A 24,006-nucleotide genomic window follows, 5' to 3' on the forward strand; every position below is an offset into this window, starting at 1 on the left:
AGTAAAAAAAAAAACAAAATCACAATTTCCTAGAAGGATAAGCTTTTATTGCTTTGCTCCAGCCAAACTGTTTACGAAAAGCTTTAAAAGAGAGAGAATATAATTGTTTGCTTCTTACGACGTGAGCATCTTTAAATTAAGGTTCAAGTTAATAAGCACGTAAAATGCACAGAACGAACCTCTAAAAAAAATAATCAAGCCGCATATTTCAAAGAGTGGTATTATCTTTACTTCCACGTAATTCAAATATTCTTAACGTACTGTGTTCGTTTTCTAATATCACTGTTTTCTTAGTGTAGAAAACAGTAGGGAATTTTCGAAGAGCATCGTATTTTTCAAAGAAATGCAGCGATGCTAATTTTTATGTAAATATTTTTTAAATGAAACTATTTTTTTCGAACATGGCTTATTTATATGTATGTGATTCAAAATTTTAAAATCTTAATTTAAGAAAAGAAATGAAAATGAATCCAAAAAAATGAAGTTTCAATAAATTCAAATGTTTTTTTTTTTTCAAAGCGATCCAAAGATAAACAAATTCCTAGACCGAATAATTAGAAAATCAGGTATTGAAACAGAAATATTTTTTTCGATTTTTCAAACCAAAAAAGACATAAAAATTAAAAAAGTACATTAGAGCGGAGTAATTTAATTTCGAAAATTCCCAATTTGTAAGAAAAAAATCAGTATTATATTTTTTATGAACCAAACTAATTTTCATTTACAAAATTTTCTTTTGATAATTGGGAGGGTCAGGCATTATGTACATTAGAGCGGAGTAATTTAATTTCGAAAAATTCCCAATCTGTAAGACAAAAATCAGTGCGTTATCATTTTTTCTGAACGAAACTAATTTTTCATTTACAATAATTTGTTTTGATATTTGTTCGCCGTTTTTTGGCATTTTTGGAATTAATCGTAAAATTTGAATTTGCTATACACTTCTTCAAAAATTTTGTTCCGAACAGATTCCTCCACCCTAGTGTACGTATTTATTTTCCTGTATCTTTTAATATAACTTTTTTGTTTTTAATTAAATAATATATCTGGTTAATTCATAAATTAAAAAAAGAATATTTTTAAAATAAAGTTGCCACTAAAATCGCCAGGGTGTAGGAACCTACTTTTTTACTAGTTTTTCAATTTTAATCGATTTTTTTCATTCCCGACCATTGCAGTTACAAAAGAAAACTTGGAAAAATAGTAGTTTTAATAGCAGTTTCAATAAAATTCGCTTCCATTAAATATTAAACGTAAAATTCATTTCAATTAATTTTCCAAACGAAAAATTAATCAATTAAAATCACCCAAATTTAGACACACATTTACATACACATGCAAACATGAGCAGTAATTTACTGCAGCCAAATATTCTAATTTATTTACATACTTAACATCGAATGCGAGAGCCCAATGCTTCCCGCCGATAAAAAATTAAAAAAAAAAAATTAGTCAACATTTTCTCAATCGACTCCCAGGTTAAAGCGCACAGCCTCCATGACTGATTGCGCAGCGCGATAACGTGAGAAAAAATCTCGCAGCCTACAGTCAAGCAGCCAAAAATTCAAGCACACAACATGCAACGCCATGTGCGCCACCGCTTGCATGCAACAACAGGCAACGATGTCAGGTGTCAAAGTGGCAATTAGCCAAAAAGTTTGAAGCTATTAAGTAAAACAACAAAAACAAGCGAGTAGTAGTACCCCAAAAATTCGGTTCAGCTAAAAATATACGCGAATAAATATTAAAAAAAAACTGAGCAAACAACTAATGTGCAATGACAAAAAAGCAGCCAATAAATCAATTTCAACAAAAACAAGCAACAACAATTTATGCATAAAAAATGCTTAATGTCAAGTGGGGAGCACAAAAATCTACGGCAGCAGCAGCAGCAGCAAGAACTACGCCAAATTGTGGCAAAGGTGTCGCATTTGCAGTCAACCAATGGCAGGCTGTCGAAGGATGAGCAACGCTAACATTGACAAGAGGCTTACAAAACAACCGCAAAATATACAAACAAAAAAAAAACTTGAAAAAGTACGACAACTGCATTTATGGCGCTGCATGTTGCCAAAATTTTTGTTGTTGCTGCTGCTGCTGCTGCTGTCAATTCGCGGCCACTTTTTCGCTTTTGGCGCTTGACTTTTACGCCTTTGCTTACTCGTACATACACTTGCTACTTCTTTTGTTTCTTGATTTTGTTTTTGCGAAACCCAACAAATCCACTCGTTTTTTGTGCGGGTGTTGCTCCACCAACCATCTACCAACACCACCAAAAACAACATCACCCGCAATCTAAAACATACACGGCCTCTGTTGGCGCGCCGAAACAAGTTCGCCGCTTAAGTCTTTCATATGTTAGTCGTATGTATGTATGTATGTTGTACTACACTTCGGTCACTCGATGTGCGGGTGTAACGCGCGTTCGTCGCCTAAGTCTTTCGTGTCATTATTGGCATAGCGAAGTCGTTTGGGGGTCTGCGTGTTGTTTTTTCTACATACATATTTATTTTTATTTTTTTTTTGCACGTAATCATTATTTTCACATTCTCATTTTTTTTCCTTTGTGTTTTGCGTGTTGTGGTAACTGCTTGTTGTCGATTGTCATCTCTTTTTGTTGCTGTTGTTGCGATTATTGTTTTGGCAGTTGTACATAATTATGCATCGTTTAGCGGCATTTAGTGTCGTCGTTCGTGCAAAAAGTCAAATAAATGGCGGCAAGAAAAACAAAAATAAAAACAAAAAATCAAAACCTAATAGCCATCAACTTAAGTGGCAATGAATGGGTGCAGTGTGTTGATGTTTTGTGGTAGTTGAATATTCAAAAAAAAAAAAAACAAAAAACTCAACTTGAGTGTAATGACTTTGCTGATTTCGATTTTGATAATTCTTACAACAACAATTTTCTAAACTTCGGCACACAAATTTTAGTTGTGAATTTTATTTGCTACAAATATGTATTCCGTAGCAGAGTTTATGATTGTAGCAGCACTTTAATTGAAATCTATTAAAGAGCGCTCAAAACTAATTTCAAAACCACTGTTTTCATGTTTTTTTTCCATAGCTCTATCGTTTAATTGTTGGTACTTAAAGCGAGTAATAAAATTCTTTTAGTATCAATTTATGATAGCTTTTTTCATTGGTCACCAATTTTTAACGATTTTTTTAATAAAACTCTAATAATTTCAAGGACCTATCAATTACCTAGTAGCTACAAAGCAATCGAAACGTTAGGTAGTTTTCACAATATTTGGGCACTTTTTATAATAACATTGTAACGTCTAGCCAAAGATCAAATGTTTTAACACATTCATTATGATATTAAACATTTTTCAAAAAAAGTAGTTAACCCTTTTTTATAATTTCCCAAAATTTTTGTATTTATTTCTATTGATATTTGACCGAAAATTATTTTGACTATTAAAACAAAAATTATTTCTCACATTATTTGTTTGCAAATAATACTTTTTTAAGTTTTTTTTTCAAAATTTAATGCAGAGTTCTAAAATTCGCGATTTTTCAACTAAAAGAACTTCTTTATGTAAAACACGATTTGGTAATAGATTTCGTAATTAATAGCCAATTTAAAATCAGAAAGTATTATAAATCACTCAAACGTGTTTTGCTATAATATAAATATAAAAATATTGGTATTTAATGGTTACTTTCGGTCCCTAGTGTCTGCTAATTCATTATCCGGTAAAAATTGTTGAAACCAAATATCAGCATTTCACCGCTTCCTTTATTAAATGATCATGCCCCAAGTGAGAGTTAGTGCAGTGAATCATTTTAACATATGCCGCTCACTCAGTTTCATTATCCGTTTTGTAAAATCTGTAAACGCTTGTGCAAGTAATTTTTCAGTTTAGCCAACAGATACTTAGTTCAGGCCGCAATTTGATGTAACAACTGCCTTGATGATTCTTAAGTTGTTAATGAATAACCTTTCTTTGACGAGTTTTAGGTTATATATTCGTATGTTCACTTCCTAATGCCCTTTATCTGTTACATACTTACATATCGAGCCCTAATTAGATTATTCATCTTCTTCCTACGACTTCCCATCTGCTCCGTGGTTGGTATCAGGCATCGTTATGGCTTTTCTCTTCGCCTGATTCTAGAAATGAATATGAATCGAGGTGAAGCACTTCCAAGGATTCCGTTTCACAGTTTTATATCACTTCAGGTTTGCATACGCATGACAGCCTTTGGATGATGATTGAATGCGTTGATTTTCTCTAGCTTTGTAGTACTATCAAGTCTGATTATGGCTCTTTAAGTTATCAAGGCTTGTGCTATCGCCTTAAAGATCCATCTCAGTATTTTTGGATAGCAACTCCAACTACTTTTTTTCTGTTATAGACCCATAGATCATAAATAATCTTATAGTTCCTCCACGTGTATTTTTTAAAGTAATTTTTGAAGTTGTATATATGAAACCTACAAATGAAACCTCTTTTAGATGTACAATCCGAAGTGTGTTTACGCTGGCAAGTTTGTATTTCCTCCTGAATGGTACTTTGGTGTTTTTTTGTTGGATTTATATCCGGCTTCTATTGCACATAATTCCTTCAGCATACATACTCTTCGCGACGTCCTAGTCTGGACATCTACCTCGTCTCGGTAATGCACGATACTAATTGAGGCATGGTGGTCAGCGCAGCCTATCTAAAAGACATTTTTAAATTTTAGATATGAGAAGAAAGGATCTATAAATAATAAATACGATATTTTACTCACTAGATGCTACCTAATGTAGTAAGAGAAAACTAAAAAGGCGTGGCTCGGGCTATTACCGCTTCGATTCTAGTAATCCATTTTAAGCGAGTTTGACGTGCACGGTAGCCGTGTGGTCAGAAATGTGTACTTCAATACAGTAGCGATATACCAGCTACTTTCGAGCCGTTCTTAAAATTTTTTTTCTACCTATACAAATATTTTATTTTGTTTTACCCCTTGTTTTATGTTTTGTTTGTCTATCTTTTCTTAAACTAACCCAATGCTTATCTACTTCTGATCATTTTTAGAAGCGATTCGAACCATTATAAAATACATATTTTTTGTTTTTTTTTTTGCGCAACACTGTATATTTTTTTCTCTGCTCCACCTTCCAATCAAGCTCATTTATTTGGTAATTTTTTAATAAAACTGATTTTCTAAGCTTTTCTTTTTTATACGCTACTTTAAATTGCAAATTCCTTTATGTTTTTAATTAAATCTTATTTCAACTCAATTATTTAAAATTCTTACTTTTTCAGATATAATGGCTAATTTATGCGCTTGTTTATCGCTAGTATCTCTGTGCACGATCGCCCACTTCCGATTAATTAATCCGATATGAAAAATGGGGGTAATATTAAAAACTTTAATCACACAAAAAAAAAACGAAACTAAAGCCAAACAAAAATTAAAAAACCGTACGGCAAAGAAATGATAAAATCGTAATAATCGAAGATTTATATAACAACTAAATCCTAAAAGTGTGTGTCTAAAATGCATACGTGAAAAACAAATCAAATTTTTTTTTGTTTAGAAGTATAGAAATCTAGCTGAGCACAAAAGCATGTCTGTTTTAAGTATACCATATCTCTTCGTGTCGACATATTGCTTTATTTAATACTACCAGCTTTCTTGCAAGAAACAATCCACATATTTACAGTCAGCGTCAAAAATATGACTGCCCTAACATTTCTTTATTTACATTTGCCATATCACATTTTTGTAATTTTTTTTCATAAAAATTTAGTTAGTTCAACAGCAAAAACCAGCAGAATCACTTTATCCAACTTCATATAGAACTCGGGAAAATTATTATCAAAATTTTCAACTTTTCAATTCCATTTCTATGAAAAATTTTGGGTATGCAGCTTTGTGCCCATTAAATAATTAGTGTAATAATTAGAGTAATAATAGATTATTAGTCGATTTAAAAATTTTTTGGTATTTCTTGAATTTTCCCGGGTTTTTGCTGCAGAATGAACTACATATTTTTATAGAAAACAAATATATATAAATAAAAATTTGGCATGGAAATTATATGTAAATAAACAAAATCGTCGGGTACTCATATTTTTGACGCTGACTGTATCTACGCCTGTATGTTAAAAGCAAAATCCTAAAATATTATTCTTACCAAAACGCGCCAATTCCAAAAACATACACAAAAACGGTTTCACTTTTCAACAAATCGCATTTCATCATTCGACCGCCTCAGAACGCCTCCGTTCAACGCAATCATTTGAATAGTTAATTGCCGTCGTTGCTGCTAGTCGTAGAATGTTTAACTTCACTCCACGCTGACTAGCTCTAGCCCAGAGCCCAATTGTTGCCATAGTTTGCTTTGAATTCTTATATATTTTTTTTTTACTTATTTTAACTCTTCTTCCTTAAATGAATTAGCGAGCAAAAAAACAGATTTAACATAATTCTATAAGTTGCACCAAAAAAAAAACAAATCGCTTTAGGTATATAAAACGGCGCATAATCGATAGTTAAGTGTTAGCAATTCGCTTATTTGCTGATGAGGCAATTTGCTGTCAATATAAAATATGCTAACAATGGTTGCGTTGTTTCTGTAAATCGTTGTTGTATTTTTATGCTCGTGGCTATTTAATGTATTATGTTAGCCATAAGGGTGTGTGTGTGTGTGTGCGTGTGTGTTTTTTCCGTGTTCTAAAATATGTTCGCTCATCTTCTTCTTTAGCGTATCGTTGGTTAGTCAAGGTTGTCTGTGACGTTGTTGTGGCCGCCGCCGCCGCCGCCGCCGGAACGCCACTTGATCACAACTGCCCACTTGTTGGTCATAAATTCTTTTGTTGAGTTCCATTTTTCGTGATTGTCGTTGATGGTGTATTTTTGATGTTGGTCATGTATTTTAATCGATACTTGTTGCTATTATCGTTGTTATTTATTGTATTTTAATTTATTGCTTTAATCTATGAAGTAGGGAATTCGGATATTTTTTCAGATAAATTCGAATTAGCTCAAAACGGCAAATACTCTCGCATACATACTAACATAGAGAAAATCCTAGAATTTATTTATTTTGTTTTAATTAAATATAAATCACAGTTTAAATTGATATATCTTTACTGATAATTTTGCTTAAATGTAGCTGAATGTCCGCCTTCATTGCTTGAGAGGTCGATTTATTGTCATAGATTTTTGCTTTCAGATCGCTTTATATAAAAAATAAGCTACCTTGATTATTCCCATTTTACCCAAATGTATACCATATTTTCGTCATACCTTGTACGAGATATATGAACAATTACGCTAAAATATTTGCATGAGTCCTATCAACAAATATTGTATAAAATTTATAAATAGCTAAAGCCGTAACTGTACTTTTTCATTGTTTTATCAAGCTGAAGATGGAGCTAACAAAGCTTATTTTGGTTCGTTCTGAGGCTTATACTAATTTAGACGCCTCTTTGATAGCAAAAGACTGCCGCCTGAGAAGCACTGGCAGTCGATAAAATTTTCTGTTTCGAAGTCAAATTTTTCTTGGGAGCTGCAAACTATGATGCAAACATTTTATCATGCTGCAAAATTATTTATATAATTTTGATCGAAAAAACTTATTTTCTCATTGTTTGAGCTTAAACAAATTTATTTTTTTTCTGAGAGTAGGATACTATTTATGCTTAAACATGGGAAAATTAGACAAGCACTTCAATGCAAACTGAACAAAGATTTTCGAACTGAAATTCCCTAACTCATTTGATATTTTGTTAAGTATGCTGATGTAATTCTCTGGCAAATACTCATTTATTTCTTACATTTTTTAGTTGGGTCTTTTATACTGAATAAAATTTTAAATCGACCTGTGTAGTATTAAAATCATATCGTAATTGTTTAAAGAATATACGAAATTTCTTCATACATACGTGTGTCTACATATAAATTGAAAGATGTAATCAAATAATTAATTCTGATCAAAAATTTGATTCTCCCAAATGAATACAAGACAAAATTTGATATTCAACCATTTCTTGTTTTCAGTTTTTTTGCTCCGAACATCTACTCATATTTTTTTTTTTACTCTACTACACACGTGTTATGTTATTTGGTGTTTGATTTTTTTATTAGTATTGTTTTTTTTTCTGCTTTGCTTCATCACTTCTGTGAAATTGTGTTACTGAGTCAAATCATCAGAGTGTTCTTTAAAATTAGCTAAACATTTATGTAGTTTGTCAATTTTTGGTCGCCAAGAACCAGTAACCATTTTGACCGGTTTTTTGTTTTCCCTTTTTATGGAATCTACCAATTCTACATATTAAATTTCTGTACAGTCAAATTTCATAAATATTTATACTTTTAATAAACGAAAAAAAAAACAGTTCAGAATTATGCATATATAATTAGAAAAAAGAATGACAAGAGTACCTAGTGATTAAAAAAAATAAATACATAAAAACAACATAAAAAATAATACAAATAAAATGAACATCGAAATAATCAGATAGATAGTCGTAAAATATATAAAAAATAAAGGCAATGCATTAAAACAAGCCAGCAAAGGTGATAATACAGTTGGAAAACAAAAAACCACTTTACTAAAAACAAAGATAAGAGCCATTAATAAAAATTTATCTTTTTTGAATATTTAAGAATAGTAAATGCTTTCCGCACTTCCTGAAATACGAATTGATTTGCATTGAAAATGAGAAGTGACACATGACATGACACAACAAATGGTAGGTGCAGAGCCTACATGTATCGACATACATACATATGTGTGTATATATACAAATATATAGTACGTTCACAAGCAGATATGTAGTTGGGAGTGTTTTTTTTTTTTCTTCTGTTGGCGACACTCTCGCTCGCATAAATGACATTGAAAAAATGCGATAATTTTAATTACTGTTGCGAATGCTGCATAAATAAATTTTGTCCACTTTCGATGTACGTATGTATGCATCCGTAATAAGCTCTGCGATATGACAGGTACTCAAACAGGCAAAACAACCAGTAGTAGTGATAGCGTCTGTCAGTCACGTCAGTCACGCAGGCGGCAGCCAGGTCGATAGGCAGCCGAAGTGCTGTTAATGGCTCGTCTCAGGGACACAGGATCATATGTACATATGTATGTATGTATGTACAACTAGCTGAAATGAACGTATGAATATTGTTTCTGTTTTGCGTTTTTGCCTAAATGTTGTAGCTGATACGTAATTTTCATGGTATTTCTTTTGCTTATGAAAAGCAATTAACGCCTCATTAGGCGTTGCGACCGATAGCCGCACTGGCGCGTCAATAACAATTTATCTGCGTACGGCTACTACATAATTGCTAGGTAACAGTGGAGAGAAAAAAATATTTAAGTAAAATAAAGTGAAATGAAACAAGATAAAATGAGGTAAAATGAAATGATATAAATCAGCAAAAATATAAAGGCTTTACATAAATTTGTGTAAAATGATTACAAAAACCAGTGGAGCAAAACAATTCAGGTCCATCAAATTCAATTCAATACCATTAAATTTTAATTCAATTTATTTCAGTTCACTTTAATTTCACTTAATTCAATTCAATTTGTCAGTTTAATTGAATTAAAAAAATTAAAAAATATTTGGTGCTTGGTTGACATTCACCTCCGAGGTTTTATGTATGCGGCCCAATATAACTGAACTTAAATTAAATTGAGTTGCAAAAAATTTATAAAAATCAATATAAATATTTTAAAACTAATATCCGTCGTCCCTTGTAAATTTGGCTCAGGGACAATCCGATTTCTTTCAACGTTGTGCCATTTTCTGATAATTCATTAAATTAAAATAAAATCAATTTATTCATACAATAAAATTGTAATATGAGGTTTTTCGTTGGAGCAACAGAAGCCAAATCAACAATTTTTAGAATTTTTGTCATTCTGTCTGTCTGTATGTTTGTACGCGCATCGCTCGAAAACTTGTTCATAGAATAGAATGCAGTTCCCACCAATGTATTGCTAGAGCTCTAATTTAAAATATAGAAAGAAAAAAATTACAGAGTTGCCACCTGTTTGAAAATTGCAGTTTAAGTAAATTAATAAGATAAATTAAATATTGTAATATTTCAAAAGAAAGAGGTCTAAGAAGGCTTATAGATGAAACTAGATATTTTCGTGGAAGGTTGCCACCTGTTTGAGATTTTTAATATAATTTAATTCATAAGATAAATTGTATACTGCAATATGGGTTTCAAACTGAAGAGGTTAAGAAAAGTTTACTGGCGAAAATATTTGTGAGGAGAGTTGCCACCTGTTTGAAAAATGTTCGTCAATTAAATTGATAAAATGCGCCGGGTATTTCCTAGTAAGAAAATTATTTCTTGTCAAAATGTTTAACCAATTTCAAATAATTTAATGAATTTGAATAAAGATTAGTCCCAATTAACTGAATCACCTTAATTCCAAAAATGTTGTGGCTACAAATACATACATACAAGGCAAGCAATCAAATGCAAGCAATTTATTCTGGAAATTTCAATGTCAACTAATACTTTTTGATAAAATATGTGCAAACATATAAACACATTAAAAAGGCAATGCTTTGTTCTATATATATTATTTTTTGATTTTTTTTCTGCTACTCTAGCTCACCACATAATTCACTGTGGGTTTTTCCCCACACACTCTAAACGCGTTGCAGCCAAAAACTCATCCAAATATATTTTTAATGCAAATTAAATGAAATCGAATTGAATTGAAATTGGCCAGCAAATAAAATCAAAAACAAAAATGCACCGAGTAACGAAACCTAAAAGCCATACGCCAACTCAAAATCATTAAAAAAATACTTATATACATATATACATATTTTTATTATATACGAAGCGATTGCGATTAGCATTGATTTTCATTTCAACATTGCGGTATTTTATTGTACGTATTTTTACGTAGATTTTTTTATTATTCTTATTTATTTACTCTTTGTTGTTGCTAAACACTTTTACGAATTTCGCTTTCAATAAAGTTAACAACAAGCGAGAGCATGGAAAAAATCACAAAACGCCAAGAATTTTCGTTGCGCTTGCCACAAAAGGTAGTCGATGAAGTAATACCCAGCCGCATGGTACTTTGAACGGCAGTATAGGCGCGCGCGCGCACACACAGGTTGCTCGCTTAAGTCTTTCGTTCATCGGCGCGGGAGTAGCGCATTTTTTTCTGGCTGCTGCGTGTTGTTGACCAAAAGCTATTTACTATGGCGCGTCGACGAATGTTGATTGTATGTAGGCGTTGTTGACGTTGTTTTGATTGCATTGGATTTTTGGCGCTTCTATTGTTGCCTTTTGATTTACCGCTGTTCGACTCGCGACGCGCTTGATGATCTCTTCAGTTTTATATAAATATTAGTTAGATATACGAATATGTATGTTTATGTTTTCCTTCCCATTTATTAACACTTGCAACATAGCATGCAAGCATGACGCGCTTTGAGTGTAAAACTTAGTAAAAGCAAATAGTAGAGTCGCGAAAATTGCTGAAATTGAGACTCTGTTAGCCAGCGATAAATTAACTAAAATTAAAACTTAATTAAAAAAACAATTAAATTAGCACTTTGCGCATTTACGCTTTGGTCGAAAACGTGCATGCCTCCATTGGGATTGTATTGTCGCTTTATTTATTTATGTATGTACATAGTTACGGCTATTGTGCACATACGCCGCCTTCTACTACTGATTTCGGCTGCCAAAAAACGCGGCTTCTATTTATTTACTACCTCTTTTTGTTGCCATTATGTTCTCATACCTTCGCTGGCTCTTTCCCTTCACTTCAATGTATGTAGCTATTTATAGCGCCTCTCACTCACTAGCTCACTGCTTCCTCATCTCAGTTACTCTCTTCTTAGCGCGTTTTCATACCTTTTGCCTTTGTCGCTTTGTCTCACAATCGTCCTTGAATTTTATGGTTACAGTTTTATTTTATTTTAATGGTTTCCAAAGTGTAGCATCAGCACCAAGAACAATAATAACAATAAAAAAAGGCAAAATACATAAATTAAAGCAAGTCATCTGATTTTTTTTTTTTTTTTTTTGTGCGAACATAACCAAACCACCACAAACGATATGAACCACTGTACAAACATAGGTGCGAACTTTGGGATTTCTTGGTGCTTCGTTGAGTTTCCTACTGTTGTTGTTTCTCAAGTTGAGTTTTAACAAAGCAGCACTAAAAATTTGATGCTTGTAAATGTTTTTCAATGAGTATAATAATCTTAAATGTGTTAAAAATGACCTTAGATCAGGCTGGGTGCTAGGCAGCATCAACAGTCTCGATGTGTTTTTCTCATAAGTTTGCCAGCTTACCTGACAGTTCGATCTCGACTTAAATTAGGTAGATGTACCTGCAATAGGTGAACCTTTTTGATTCGCTGAAGTAAAATTTTAATTCCGGCCATTACATTGTAAGTATTTAACAGCTGTAAACTGACACTACTGTGCGAAGCAGATCAATGTTACTTTTGTATGGGCTCTGTAGATAAATATACATAAGCGGACATATGTGAAATCTCGACAATGTTATCGGTAGAAAAATCGGTAATGAAAAATGCTTTCTCTAACAGCAATATTGACAAATAGGCAAGTGTAATGGAAATGATGTTAATAAGGGCACTTGGGTACTGATACAGGTATGTGCATGGCGATAATTACATGCATAAGTAAATACAAATGTGTATACCAATAACGTCGATTAATATATCAATAATTGTATCTGGGCATTCATATTAGGATAAATATTGACAGATGTGAATAGCAATAGAAATACTTAAAATAATATCGAGGAGAGATACCGATAAATATAATTATATATGAATCTATATCCATACCGATAATTACATTAATAAGAATATAGACAACGCAACTGATAAATACTCGAGTGTTGTGCCGATAGGCAACGTTATTTTTTTACGATCGCTGTGGGAATAGAAGGACGAATATGAAATTTCAATATTGTTATTGATAGATAAATCGATCGAGATAATTCGTATGAAAGTAAATCATCGATACATGTGTAAATTGATAGCAATACTTTAACTAATAGCGACAATAAATATCGATAAATATAAGTTTGTATATATATCGATAACTTATTTTATAGATTAATTTGTTAGATATTGCAAATAATCGATTTCTATTATGATCCCAATAATTTTATTGACAAAAATATCGATAAAGGCATTGATAAATTTGCAAGTAGTATATCGAAGATAGTTAGTATTTCACTTTGCAACCGCTAACCATATTTTTCTTTCCTTTTAAAAAATGGCACTCGGTCAAGAAAACATTTTTGAGTAGTATAGTCAAAAATAACATTTTTGCAAAAATTTTGTTTTCATAAAAAAAAGTTTAATAACTCGATAAACTTTCATGCGATTTTTTAAAATAAACACTCCATTTTTCGTTATTAAATTTAGTTTTGCAATCAATGGCTTTCTTATAAAATAGTGCGTGAAATCCTTACCAAAATTTGAATAAAGGCGAAAAAAATTTGTTTGATGGATAAATACACACACATCTCTTAAGGTTTCTTTACTCGCATATATATCGTTCGAAAGGTCCAAGTTTCTTCTTTTTAAACCCGGCAAAAAACTGAAGCTCGGTTCATAATCAACTAAGTTACGGGCTTGGAAGTCCACAAAATTACAAAAAACCGGTTTTTGAACGGTAAATCAAGATTTTGGGGGGTGTTTGACAAATTTCATATTTCGATTCTGGTTTTACTCGAAAGGACCTACAAGAAAATATGCGTAACTTCGCAGTTATTTATTTTTTTTATTTTATTTTTTTTTGTAGCACTTTGTTATCTTTTAGGAACATTTTTTTTTATCAAATTTTTGTCTCAAATTCTGTCGCTGTTTGTTTTTTTTTTTTGTTTTACAGTCCTTTTCTTAATCATCACAATTTTAATTTTATTTTCTGTAATTTTAATTAAATTGGTTGGCGTTATATTAATTACATTTTTTTTATTTCACTTGTTGAACTCCATTTCTTCGCATGCAATTTATCTTTGCTTAATCTCGCTTTATTTTTATTAATAATTTTTAATTTTGTCCCCCACTTTGCGACGTTTAAATTTATTGTCATCTTTCGTGCTTGCTTGCTAGCTGTTGGTTGCGGACGGTGACTGCGCGCATCAGAGTAAGGAAAAAAAAACAGCACGTCAACTCGGTGTTTTTCTTTTTCTCGTTTGCCACAAGCTCGCTGATAATGCGCACTGTCGCCACATTGCCAATGTTTATGGTTATTTTAGCTTAAATGTCATAAAAAGTGAATTTTTGTTTACTTAATCAAACTTTGTTAATTTCAAATTTATAGCCAACTGCGACTGCGAGCGCGATGCTGCAGCGGCGCTGTCGCTGATTCAACCTTCTTTGGTCGGCGCATTGCATGTATGTACATACATACATACATAATGTTGGTCATTAATTTATTTTGTTTTCTTTATTTGTTTTTCGATTTTTTTCTCCTGCAATCTTAAGCTCTTTTTAGCCGCTTTAATTTGATTTCTTTTCCAAATCTTTACTCTTAATTTATGCAAATTGCTTGAATTAAATTTTGAAATTCATCCAACCAAAGGCATATCGATCGCATTGTTTAACTTGGGCGTAGCAGCAGTACAAAAATTACTTTTAAATAAATATAAAACCAAAAGCATATACATATATATATATTTTAAATGCAATATAAAAATAGCAGTGACTTCAGTTGGTTTATAGCAATAGAAAAATTTAGAAACATCTGCTACAAATATGTGGACTGCATTGCAAAGCTTCTGCGCCCTTTGAGTGCTTTGAATAAATTTTCAATAACCTGCAAAAAAGCCAGCAAAAAATTTCTATATGTATTGATTCCATTAAGGTTTCAGATATATAATTTTTGAAGTGTCAGTGATATCCAAGTACAATACTTTTAGTTATCCTATTGCATAAGTTTATTCCTAAGAATATCAGACTCTTTTACTAACTCATTCAACCTGCCATATTAAATTCTCTTGTTTACAAAGGGCAAAATGCGTTTAGCATAAATTCAAAGTTTGAAAGTGAAGAAACGTACGATAGACTTTTTCAACTTAAAATATGATCTTCAAAACTCTATCTTTGAGTACTCTGCCTTCGCTTTTGATCGAGTTTTGTTTAAGCAAATCACCTAAATACAATTTAAGTAAAACCGGCATTGGTTATTTTGGTTGGGTGCTAGCCCTATGTGCTGAGTAAAAGATGGGTTAAATAAGTCTCAACGTGCACGGGTTATGAATAGGGGGGGGGGTGAAGGATGTTTTCTATTTTACCACAGAAATAAAAATCGGTTAAACGGATCAGAATACAACCATGGTTTCATAACAGAACTTACATAATATATACATATGTATTAATATATGTATGATATATATTTTGTGGATGCAGATCGCGTTTTGCTCTTTGGATTATCAGAGATTCCTTCAACGTAATCTGCTCACGAATAATCACGTGTTAATTTAATATGTTTTTATGCAGGACAGGGTTGTTCAAGTTTTAATAAAAACTGATTCAAAAAGCCGTCGGTATTTGCAACAAGCATATTACTACTTTTAACATATTGGGAGTTGTTTTTTGTGTTTTTATTTTTTATATCGGCCATTTTCTAGAAAAAAACACCAACTATAATTTTTTTTGAAAAAATTCATTTTTTTTAATTGTCAACTTAAAGAAATTTTTTAGATAAATCTTGATCTCTGTTTTGAATTTTTACAACTATTATTAATGTTTTAGCTACATTTTTTATTGAAAAGTTTAAAAATTTTTTTTTGTTGCTAAAATCCATTTTTTAATATTTTCAACGTAGTTAACTTCACGAACAACACTGAATTGATTAAAAATTTGTGAAGTGGGCCACTATTTTTTCGAGGTTCGAGCTTTCTTTTGTGCAATTATCTATTCATGCTTCACAACGATACAAAAAAAATACAAGTATTACAATTTTTCGAAATTCGAATTATTTTGGAAGTTAGAGCTATTAAAATTTTTCGAAATTGTTTAGATTTTAATTGTTTTCTCGCGATTGGTAATACCGATTCTGCTCATATTTCAAACAGTTGAGAATGATGGTGTTTTCTTCACTTTTTTTATCTGGCCATACATTTTATTTTTATAAAAGTTATTAATTTTTTTTTATATATTACTGACATCTCAATAGCTTTAAAATCGTGTTTTGGGCTAATATTTTTGTACGTTCTATTAGTAATTATTTGCAGAAAAAAATTTTACGGCTTGCATCTAGCCGAAAGCTATTCACGCTTTTCTCTTGACGCCCTATGTGCGCTCTAGACTCGCTGTCAATCGATACTTGTTGAAGAACTCATGCGAGGTAAATATCTACGGCAAACGTTCTCCATACAAAATGCATTGTAAACTGTGAAACTTGTATTTTTTTTTTATCGTTGTGAAGCATAAACAGATAATTGCGCAACACTCGACACTCGAAAAAATGGTTGTCCACTTCACAAATTTTTACTCAATTTTAACCAAATATAAAAAAAAAACATTAACATGTATTTTGTTATTGTTTCTGTGAACTAGTGTACCCAAATGGCTTTAAAACGCCAAAATTGGTTTTAGATTTTTTTACAGGTGGCAACCCTCTTCGAAATTTTTTTAAGCAAAAATCCTTGTAAATTTCTTTCGGCTGCGATTATGATAAATATTTCAAGTAACTGAAAAATTAAATTGAATTTGGCAAGCCTCTTTCATTTATGTATGTAGTTTTGAAGTGTCGCTTTTTCAAAACCATTTCAATTGATAACCATCTTTCGTTAATTCATTTACGCAATTAAATAGTGTGAATTTTACTTTTCCAACAGGTGGCAACTCTCTTAAAATACCTAAAAATATTATAAATGTGCAACCCAAGATTTCTTATGACTCATTGGTTTAACCCTTTGGTTTAATTTTTCATATAACTTGCATACAATAGAATTAAATTCGAATTCTCAAACAAGTGGCAATCTTATTCGAAATATTTCCTAACTAAAATCTTCTTAAACCTCCTTCGTTTGTCACCCATACCTGACTGTTTTAATTCATATTGAATTTGACTTTTTAAGCAGATGGCAGCCCGCTTACGTGTAGTTTAGAAATAAAGCCTTTTTAACGCGTGAGTGAGTTTGAGTTTTTAAACCGCACGGAAACCCTCTTCGAACAGCCCAAAGATATCCTAAAGGGTAAGTTTCTTAAAACTCTTTTGTTTTGACGCCCATATTTTAATATTCCCATACATATGCTCCAAAAATCCGGTTTCTGATAATGAAAAATGATTTCACATGCGAACAACCGTCTCAAATTGAGAAATTCTATGGAAAACCATGAAAAAAGTTTGACACTTTAGAAATTTGTTGAAAATTCTAAACCAAATTTGGCATTTCAGAGCCCAAACATTAAAAAAAAATATATTACATCTGTCGCCAAATGCTGTTGCTCATTCATTAGGTTTTGATTGGCAACGAAGTTCAAGATTCACCTTGGGATGCAATACGTTTTTTCGTGAGGCATCCTAATATACATACATACATACATACATACATACATATGCATGTTTGCATAAACAGTGCTTAATGTGTGTTTTGAAATGTTTAGGTGTAATTGACTTCCTGCCTACTCTGATCATTTATCATTTAATTAGTAATCTTTATTTTAACTAAATTGCCAATTAAATACAAAAAAAATGTGCAAGTATTAACCCAGCGAATTATAGACTTTATTTGCTAATATGGAATAATTTCTATTAACGTTTGTTTAGCTACCTGTTAGATTGCTTTGTTTTAAAGTATGAAATAAAAAATTTACATGCCGGAGTGGAGAGCAATTCTTTACTAGTCTTGTCCCACCGACTAATTAACTATTAGCTTATTTCAGTTAATTTCGCTTAATTTTTTTGTACACACATTTTAGTTTACTAAATACCACATCTGATTTCTATTGCTATTGCCGCTGTCACAATTTTGGCTAATCAATCATAGCCGTAATTGACAATATTTATCATTTAACTTGCGTGCGTTTCATTAAACGCGATTTGGCTACTGAGCGCAAAGAAACAAAAAAATCAAAAATCTTTGAATACTCTACATGCATACATACACATATAGTTGCTTACGTACTCTGGTATAAATACAACAACAAATAACCATTTATTGGCACTAAAAAATAGGTAGCTTTTAAGCCCTCTACTTCAGCTGCAGTGCTGCCAGCCCCCCATAGGCAAGGGGTACGAAGAACGACGACAATCGACTGTAGCGTGGCTAAGTTGCCAACAGCAGCGCGCAGGTTAGAGGGCTTGCTATGGATTTTCATAACAATCAAATAATGCTATAGGTAACACAATTAATCATTGCCACTGCGTAATTGTAGACGTAGCAAACAACTTGACTTAGTTGACCAAGCAGCGCCTGTTGCTGATGCTGCGCCTGCGTCAGCCTCTGTCGCTGATTTTGCTACTTGCCTATCAATTGGCACTGCCAGTAGTAACTGCCGGCCTTCCGCATTGTTGTGGCGTTCTCAACCCGGCACGCAATCAGCGGTCAAAAGCGATAGCGACGCAGCAGCTCCATGTAAATTGTAATCAACAACAACCAACGAACAACAAACAACAAACAACAGTGGCAACAACAACACCTTGTTTTCTACTTGTTATTGGCAAGCACTCTGCGGCGCGGCTAGGCAAATCACAGCTATGTCAGCAGCGCCACTTCAACGGCGATAATGGCATACAAACACATACATACATACATACATACATCCATGATCATCAATCAAGGGAAATTAATATACAAAAATTAAGATTTTTTTAAGCTTAAACTTTTTTATTGCCTTGCTTACGTATCGAACTAGTGTGTAACTATGTATGTATGTATATGGCAACAGCAGTAAGCAGAAAAAATTTTATGATTATATGATTGGAGACAATTTTGATTGGATAGGCTTCGTTACGCACGCAAGCGAAAATATGCAAAGTAGCATTCGAAATAAAAATAGGTACACTTATAAATATGTAAATATGTAACTATAGGCAGATATTAATAATTTTACAGATTTAAATAAATTTTTAAAGTTAAAAAGAAGCACGATTAACTTATTTTTTTTTCTCAACTTGGAAGTGAAGCAGCCCCACTATTATCGCTCAAATTTGAGTTTAGAAATACATATATAAATACGATTATTGGACTTTTGGGGTTTTTCCTTCTTGCTTTCTTATTTATAAATCACCACAATCACATTTTAATTACAAATACAGCATACTCATCATTTTTGTCTTTATTTGATTTTGCATTCACTGTCGCTTTTGTCAATTTAATAATTGTTATGTGTTTTTTTCTTCCTCTTCATCTTCCTTGTATTGCAATACTGATTAAGCGCCTTTGCCACCTTATCAATTAATATCCATCAAATGTGTTTTATACAATTAAGCAATATGTAGCTATGTAGTTATAAACATACATATATCTAATCGCAATCAGCTGGCAGCTGGCGGCAGCGTACAATCATTTGTTGCGCATGCGCAGCCAAGAGTCAAACACAAATGGCATGCAATTTGTCAAACAAGCTGCATTACATGTGTTTGCGAAATCGTTTGGGTATGCGCTAACTAGTATCTTTTTTGTTCACATATTCAAATGTACCCTTTCAAGGCTTATATGAAAATGGGGAAAAAGTGGGCTAGCTATACAAACATTTAAAAAAATAACAATGAAATTTTAAGAAGAAAATTTTAATTGAGTAAAGACTAATACAATTTTCGAATAGAGTATTTTGTTCAAAGCCGACTGTCATCTGGACCCACTTTAGTTTTCAAAAAAAAAAATTTCGGGAATATTTCTGTACTTTTCGGGATATTTCGAAATGGAAGATTTTCCCGAAAATTTTATGAGCTTTTCAGGGATTTTTTTATGAATATATGGCAATTTCTGGTCATTTTGGTATATTTTAAGGATATTTTGGAATTATTTCCAAAGCTTAAGGGAAATTTTAAGATTTTCAATGACGTTTCGGGACCTCTCGTAACCTTTCGCTCTATATTTGGGACTTTCAAGAAGTTTTTAGATTAAGATATCAAAAACTAAAACTAATTTAATTTCTTCTCGAGTTATAAAAATTCAATTCCTTCCAAAGGCTCTCTAATAGTAAGCTTAAAACAACAGCGAAATCTATAGCCTTGATAGGTTTGAGTAAGAACACAAATTTGAATAAAAAGCTTTTAATTTTAATGATATAAACTTTTCATGATCAGCTCAAAAGTTTTCAACGCTATGGCGAAAGCTTTTATCAGCCTTCAGCTTTCACCTTTCCGAAAACTTTTTGAATGCAAGGAACATCTTTCTCCCAATAAAGTATGTTTTTGATTTTCTCCGAAAATTGTTCAAACTTTATTGCCCTCGACTACCTAAGAGAGCTTTTTAAGCTCTTAAAAACTGAAAAATCTTCAGAAATATTCAAAAGGAATATATTGCAACTTTTCTAATAAAGTTGTACATATTCGGTTTTCTTAGACAAATTTTCAAACTTTAAAGCCGGCGAACCCCTAAGGGTGCTTTTCCAGCTATAAACAACTACAACATCTAAAGAATTATATAATTTGGAATCACAATTTGTGCTAGGAACCTTAGATTTTAATCGAATGTATTTCTCATTTTACAACTAAACGTTTTGCGTCCAATGGCGAAAGCTTTCGTGTGCTAAAGACCCTACCCAAAAGCCTAAGGAATTCAATAAAACATGTTTCCAGTGAAGTACATATATGACACAATCTAAACGAGTTTTTACTAAAATACTTCATTCGCAGTAATGTTTTGGTCGTGACTGCTTTAAAACAGTTACGAACTGCGAAAGCTTTTTCTCTGATGGCAACCCTATGAAAGAAGTGGCGATCCGAGAGAGGTGAGTGTTCCGTTAAAATCCGTAAAAAGCTTCAAAAAGCTTCTCCTGCTAGATTTACTTTGGTTGTGGCTGATTAAAAATCTACAGAAAGCTTAAGTGGTGATTGCTATAAAAAAGAACATTTCGAGTGGAGGTTATATGCTTTCACATTAATTGAAAAACATACAAAACCCTTAGTAAATCTCTACACCGCTGTAAACTTTTCGTAAATTTGAATTTTTTGTCAAATTAGAGTTCAAAATCAAAAAAGGGTTAATTTAACTTTTTCGAATCCATATTTCTCATTTATAGAAAGATTTTTCAATTTTGTTTGCACTTTTCCAAAAAAGTAAAAACTTCTTGGATTTTCTTAGGTTTTTTGAACATATTTAAACTTGGTTTGTAGCAGAAAATTTTCATGAGCAACTGGCACTTTTTTTTGTTCTTTCTATAATTTTTATTTTTTATTTATTTATTTTATTTTATTTTTTTTTTTGAAATTATAAATTTAATTTTTCATACCTTTTTTTAATCCCGTCCACTGTATTAGCGTTTGCATGCCCGAATTTTGCACAAGGTATATTTTTTAATTATACTTAATATTTTCATGTTGTTGTCCGCGTTCGTCTGTGTGTGTGTGTATATCGACAACGCCGAAAATTTTCACTCCGTATTTTTCTGCGCTCAAATTCGAAACTATAAATTTTTTGTTTTTTAATTTTCACTTTATAGTTTTTAGTTTTTCATCCTGCCTCATTTTCTCTCCATACATGCCCGCTTTTATTTCACCTCTACCTCCCTCCAGTCCCCTTAAGCAACAACTCATTTCTTCCTTCTTCTTCAGTGAATGCACTCAAACAAGCAAATTCAATTTCGCAGGTTTTAGTTGTGCAGTCACCAACATCACCAACGCACACAACCATACAAATTAAAGAGCCGCCTATAAGTCCTGGAAGTCCAACAACAGATACAATGTACGCTGCCAGTGGCGGCACACAAATTTACTTGCAGGTGAGTGTGAATGCGAAGAATGGAGAGCAAATTTATTTATTTTTTTTCAAATAGCAGACTTAGTACACAGAACCGAATGACGAAAAAATATATTTATAAGAACTGATTTTATACTTCCTAATGCAATAAAATATATAAAATGGTCGTATTCTTCAAAAAAGAAGTCACCCCAAAATATACAAAAAAATTTACAGCAATAAATACACCTATTTTGGTTGATCCGAAAATTTCTAAAACTCTCTTCACTGTATGCCACCGTACAGAAAGCAACGCTGCTCATAAAAAAAAACCCAGACGTTCACTGAAATTTAGAGAAAAAAAGAAACAACAGACTGCGCACGCGCGACCATTCTTCAGCCGCCGGCATTCCAATGGCATCGCCAACTAGTACGTTTCGGCTGACCTTCCGTCATTTGACAAATCACCACATCATTAGCATATAATTTCACTTTTCAACAAATGTGGTTAGAGCAACTTTTGCCAAAGAACAAAAACTAATAACCAACTTAAATTAATAACCAGCTGCAAATCAGCGGCGCTAAAGAATGCATAACCCACACCACAACGACGAGCAAAAAATAAGTTATAGCACCAAAAAACAAAAAAAACCTGTGGCGGCAGGGCCAGTTTCGCTGCTGCCGGCCTTTTTCGACGGTGAACGCAAAGAAAAAGCAAAATTTTTAAAAATGACTGCTGATTTGGCCTAATGGACAGACATACTACACCACTAATCGGTCGATCGACTCTGCGGATTAGGTGTTTTTGTCAACGTGTGATAATTAGCGCGTCAGCAAGGAACCGGAATTCGATTGCTTTTGTTCTGCTTGAAAGCAAGACGCATGCGCCGCCACACCTACGAACGCCAAAGTAAAGTGTGCAAAGTGTTAAATGGATAAAAAACAAAAACTCGTAGATGCAACTAAAAGAAAAAAAACAATTCACACAAATTTACGTACGTACGGACTTACGTACGCACAGAAACTATAACTTTTTCATATTCTTTTTATTAGCTTACAACCATGACTCCAAAAACTTAATGCAACTCAACTTTTGTTCTTATCTTTTTTGCTCTCTACCAACGCGTACTTCAACTCTACTCGGACCCCTGCTCACCACCAACTCCACACCTCTTGCATGCAGGGCGCTCACCAGTCCAATGCACCTGGCTCTGTTGTCGGCGGCGGCGGCGGCGGCTCTAACAATGTGCATGTCAATGCACAGACACCCAGTCCCGGCCCTTACATCACACCCGACGGCTATGGCATGTACACAACGACACGCCTCACTTCGGGCGGTCCCACTTCCACATTCATCTCAGAGCCTTATTATCGCGAATTCTATACGACTGCAACCACAGCAGACACACAGACTGGCTATGGACAGGCGCCACGCAATATTGTGTATGGTGGCGCTGATGTTGAGCCACCACAACCGGGCACCACCTATGAGGGACGCTTCACCACGGCTGCTGCACCAGTGACCAGTATGCCATCACATACCACAGCCAATACGGCGGGGAACATCAAGAATGGCACACCGGTGTATGCGAAGGCCATCACAGCTGCTGGTTTGACGGTGGATTTGCCAAGCCCAGATTCGGGTATTGGCGCTGATGCGATTACACCACGCGATCAGAATAATATACATCAGGTAAGTGAAATGGTTTGCATTCTTATTTTATTTACAGTAAACTAAAAAAATAACATAAATTGATTATTCTCGCTTCTTTTGAAACAGTTGATTGAAAATTTGATTGTGAAAGCTTTCTCGCGCAGAAGCTTTCATTCGCGTAGCTTGCGCCAAATTGTGAGCTTTTGATAAACTTTCGATTTTCCAATTGTTTTTTTTTTCTCTTGCTCTCTCCATCTCATTATCTTACCCCCTCTACCTTCCACACTGCCCCCGATTGTGACCCATCGGCGATTGATAAAGGACTTTTGAGCTTTGATCGCGTGTGTTGAGTGTAAATGTGTTTGCTTTTGTTTTTATTGGTGTCATTATTGTTGAGTAAGCGGCGTAGTTGTTTATGAATCTTTGTTGTTGTTGTGGTTCTGTAGCGCTGTTTGTAGCTGTATGTATTGCATTTGTTTGCTGTTTGTCACATTTCTCTGAGATTTATGAGTTT

General features: G+C 33.0%; 1 protein-coding gene across 2 annotated transcripts in view; it reads left to right on the forward strand.

Moving 5' to 3' along the window:
- Positions 1 to 24,006, forward strand: part of LOC118742968 (protein grainyhead) — a 305,196-nt gene that overhangs the window by 186,580 nt on the left and 94,610 nt on the right. For both annotated transcript variants that reach the window (XM_036475409.1, XM_036475410.1), the window contains 2 exons: positions 21,750 to 21,881; positions 23,022 to 23,531. In XM_036475409.1, coding sequence (XP_036331302.1) covers positions 21,750 to 21,881; positions 23,022 to 23,531 — 642 coding nt within the window. The remainder of the gene's footprint in view (positions 1 to 21,749; positions 21,882 to 23,021; positions 23,532 to 24,006) is intronic.

The sequence above is a fragment of the Rhagoletis pomonella genome, unplaced genomic scaffold (assembly GCF_013731165.1).
Source record: "Rhagoletis pomonella isolate Grant_MI unplaced genomic scaffold, Rhpom_1.0 Rhpom_scaffold_00007, whole genome shotgun sequence".
Lineage (NCBI taxonomy): Eukaryota > Metazoa > Arthropoda > Insecta > Diptera > Tephritidae > Rhagoletis > Rhagoletis pomonella.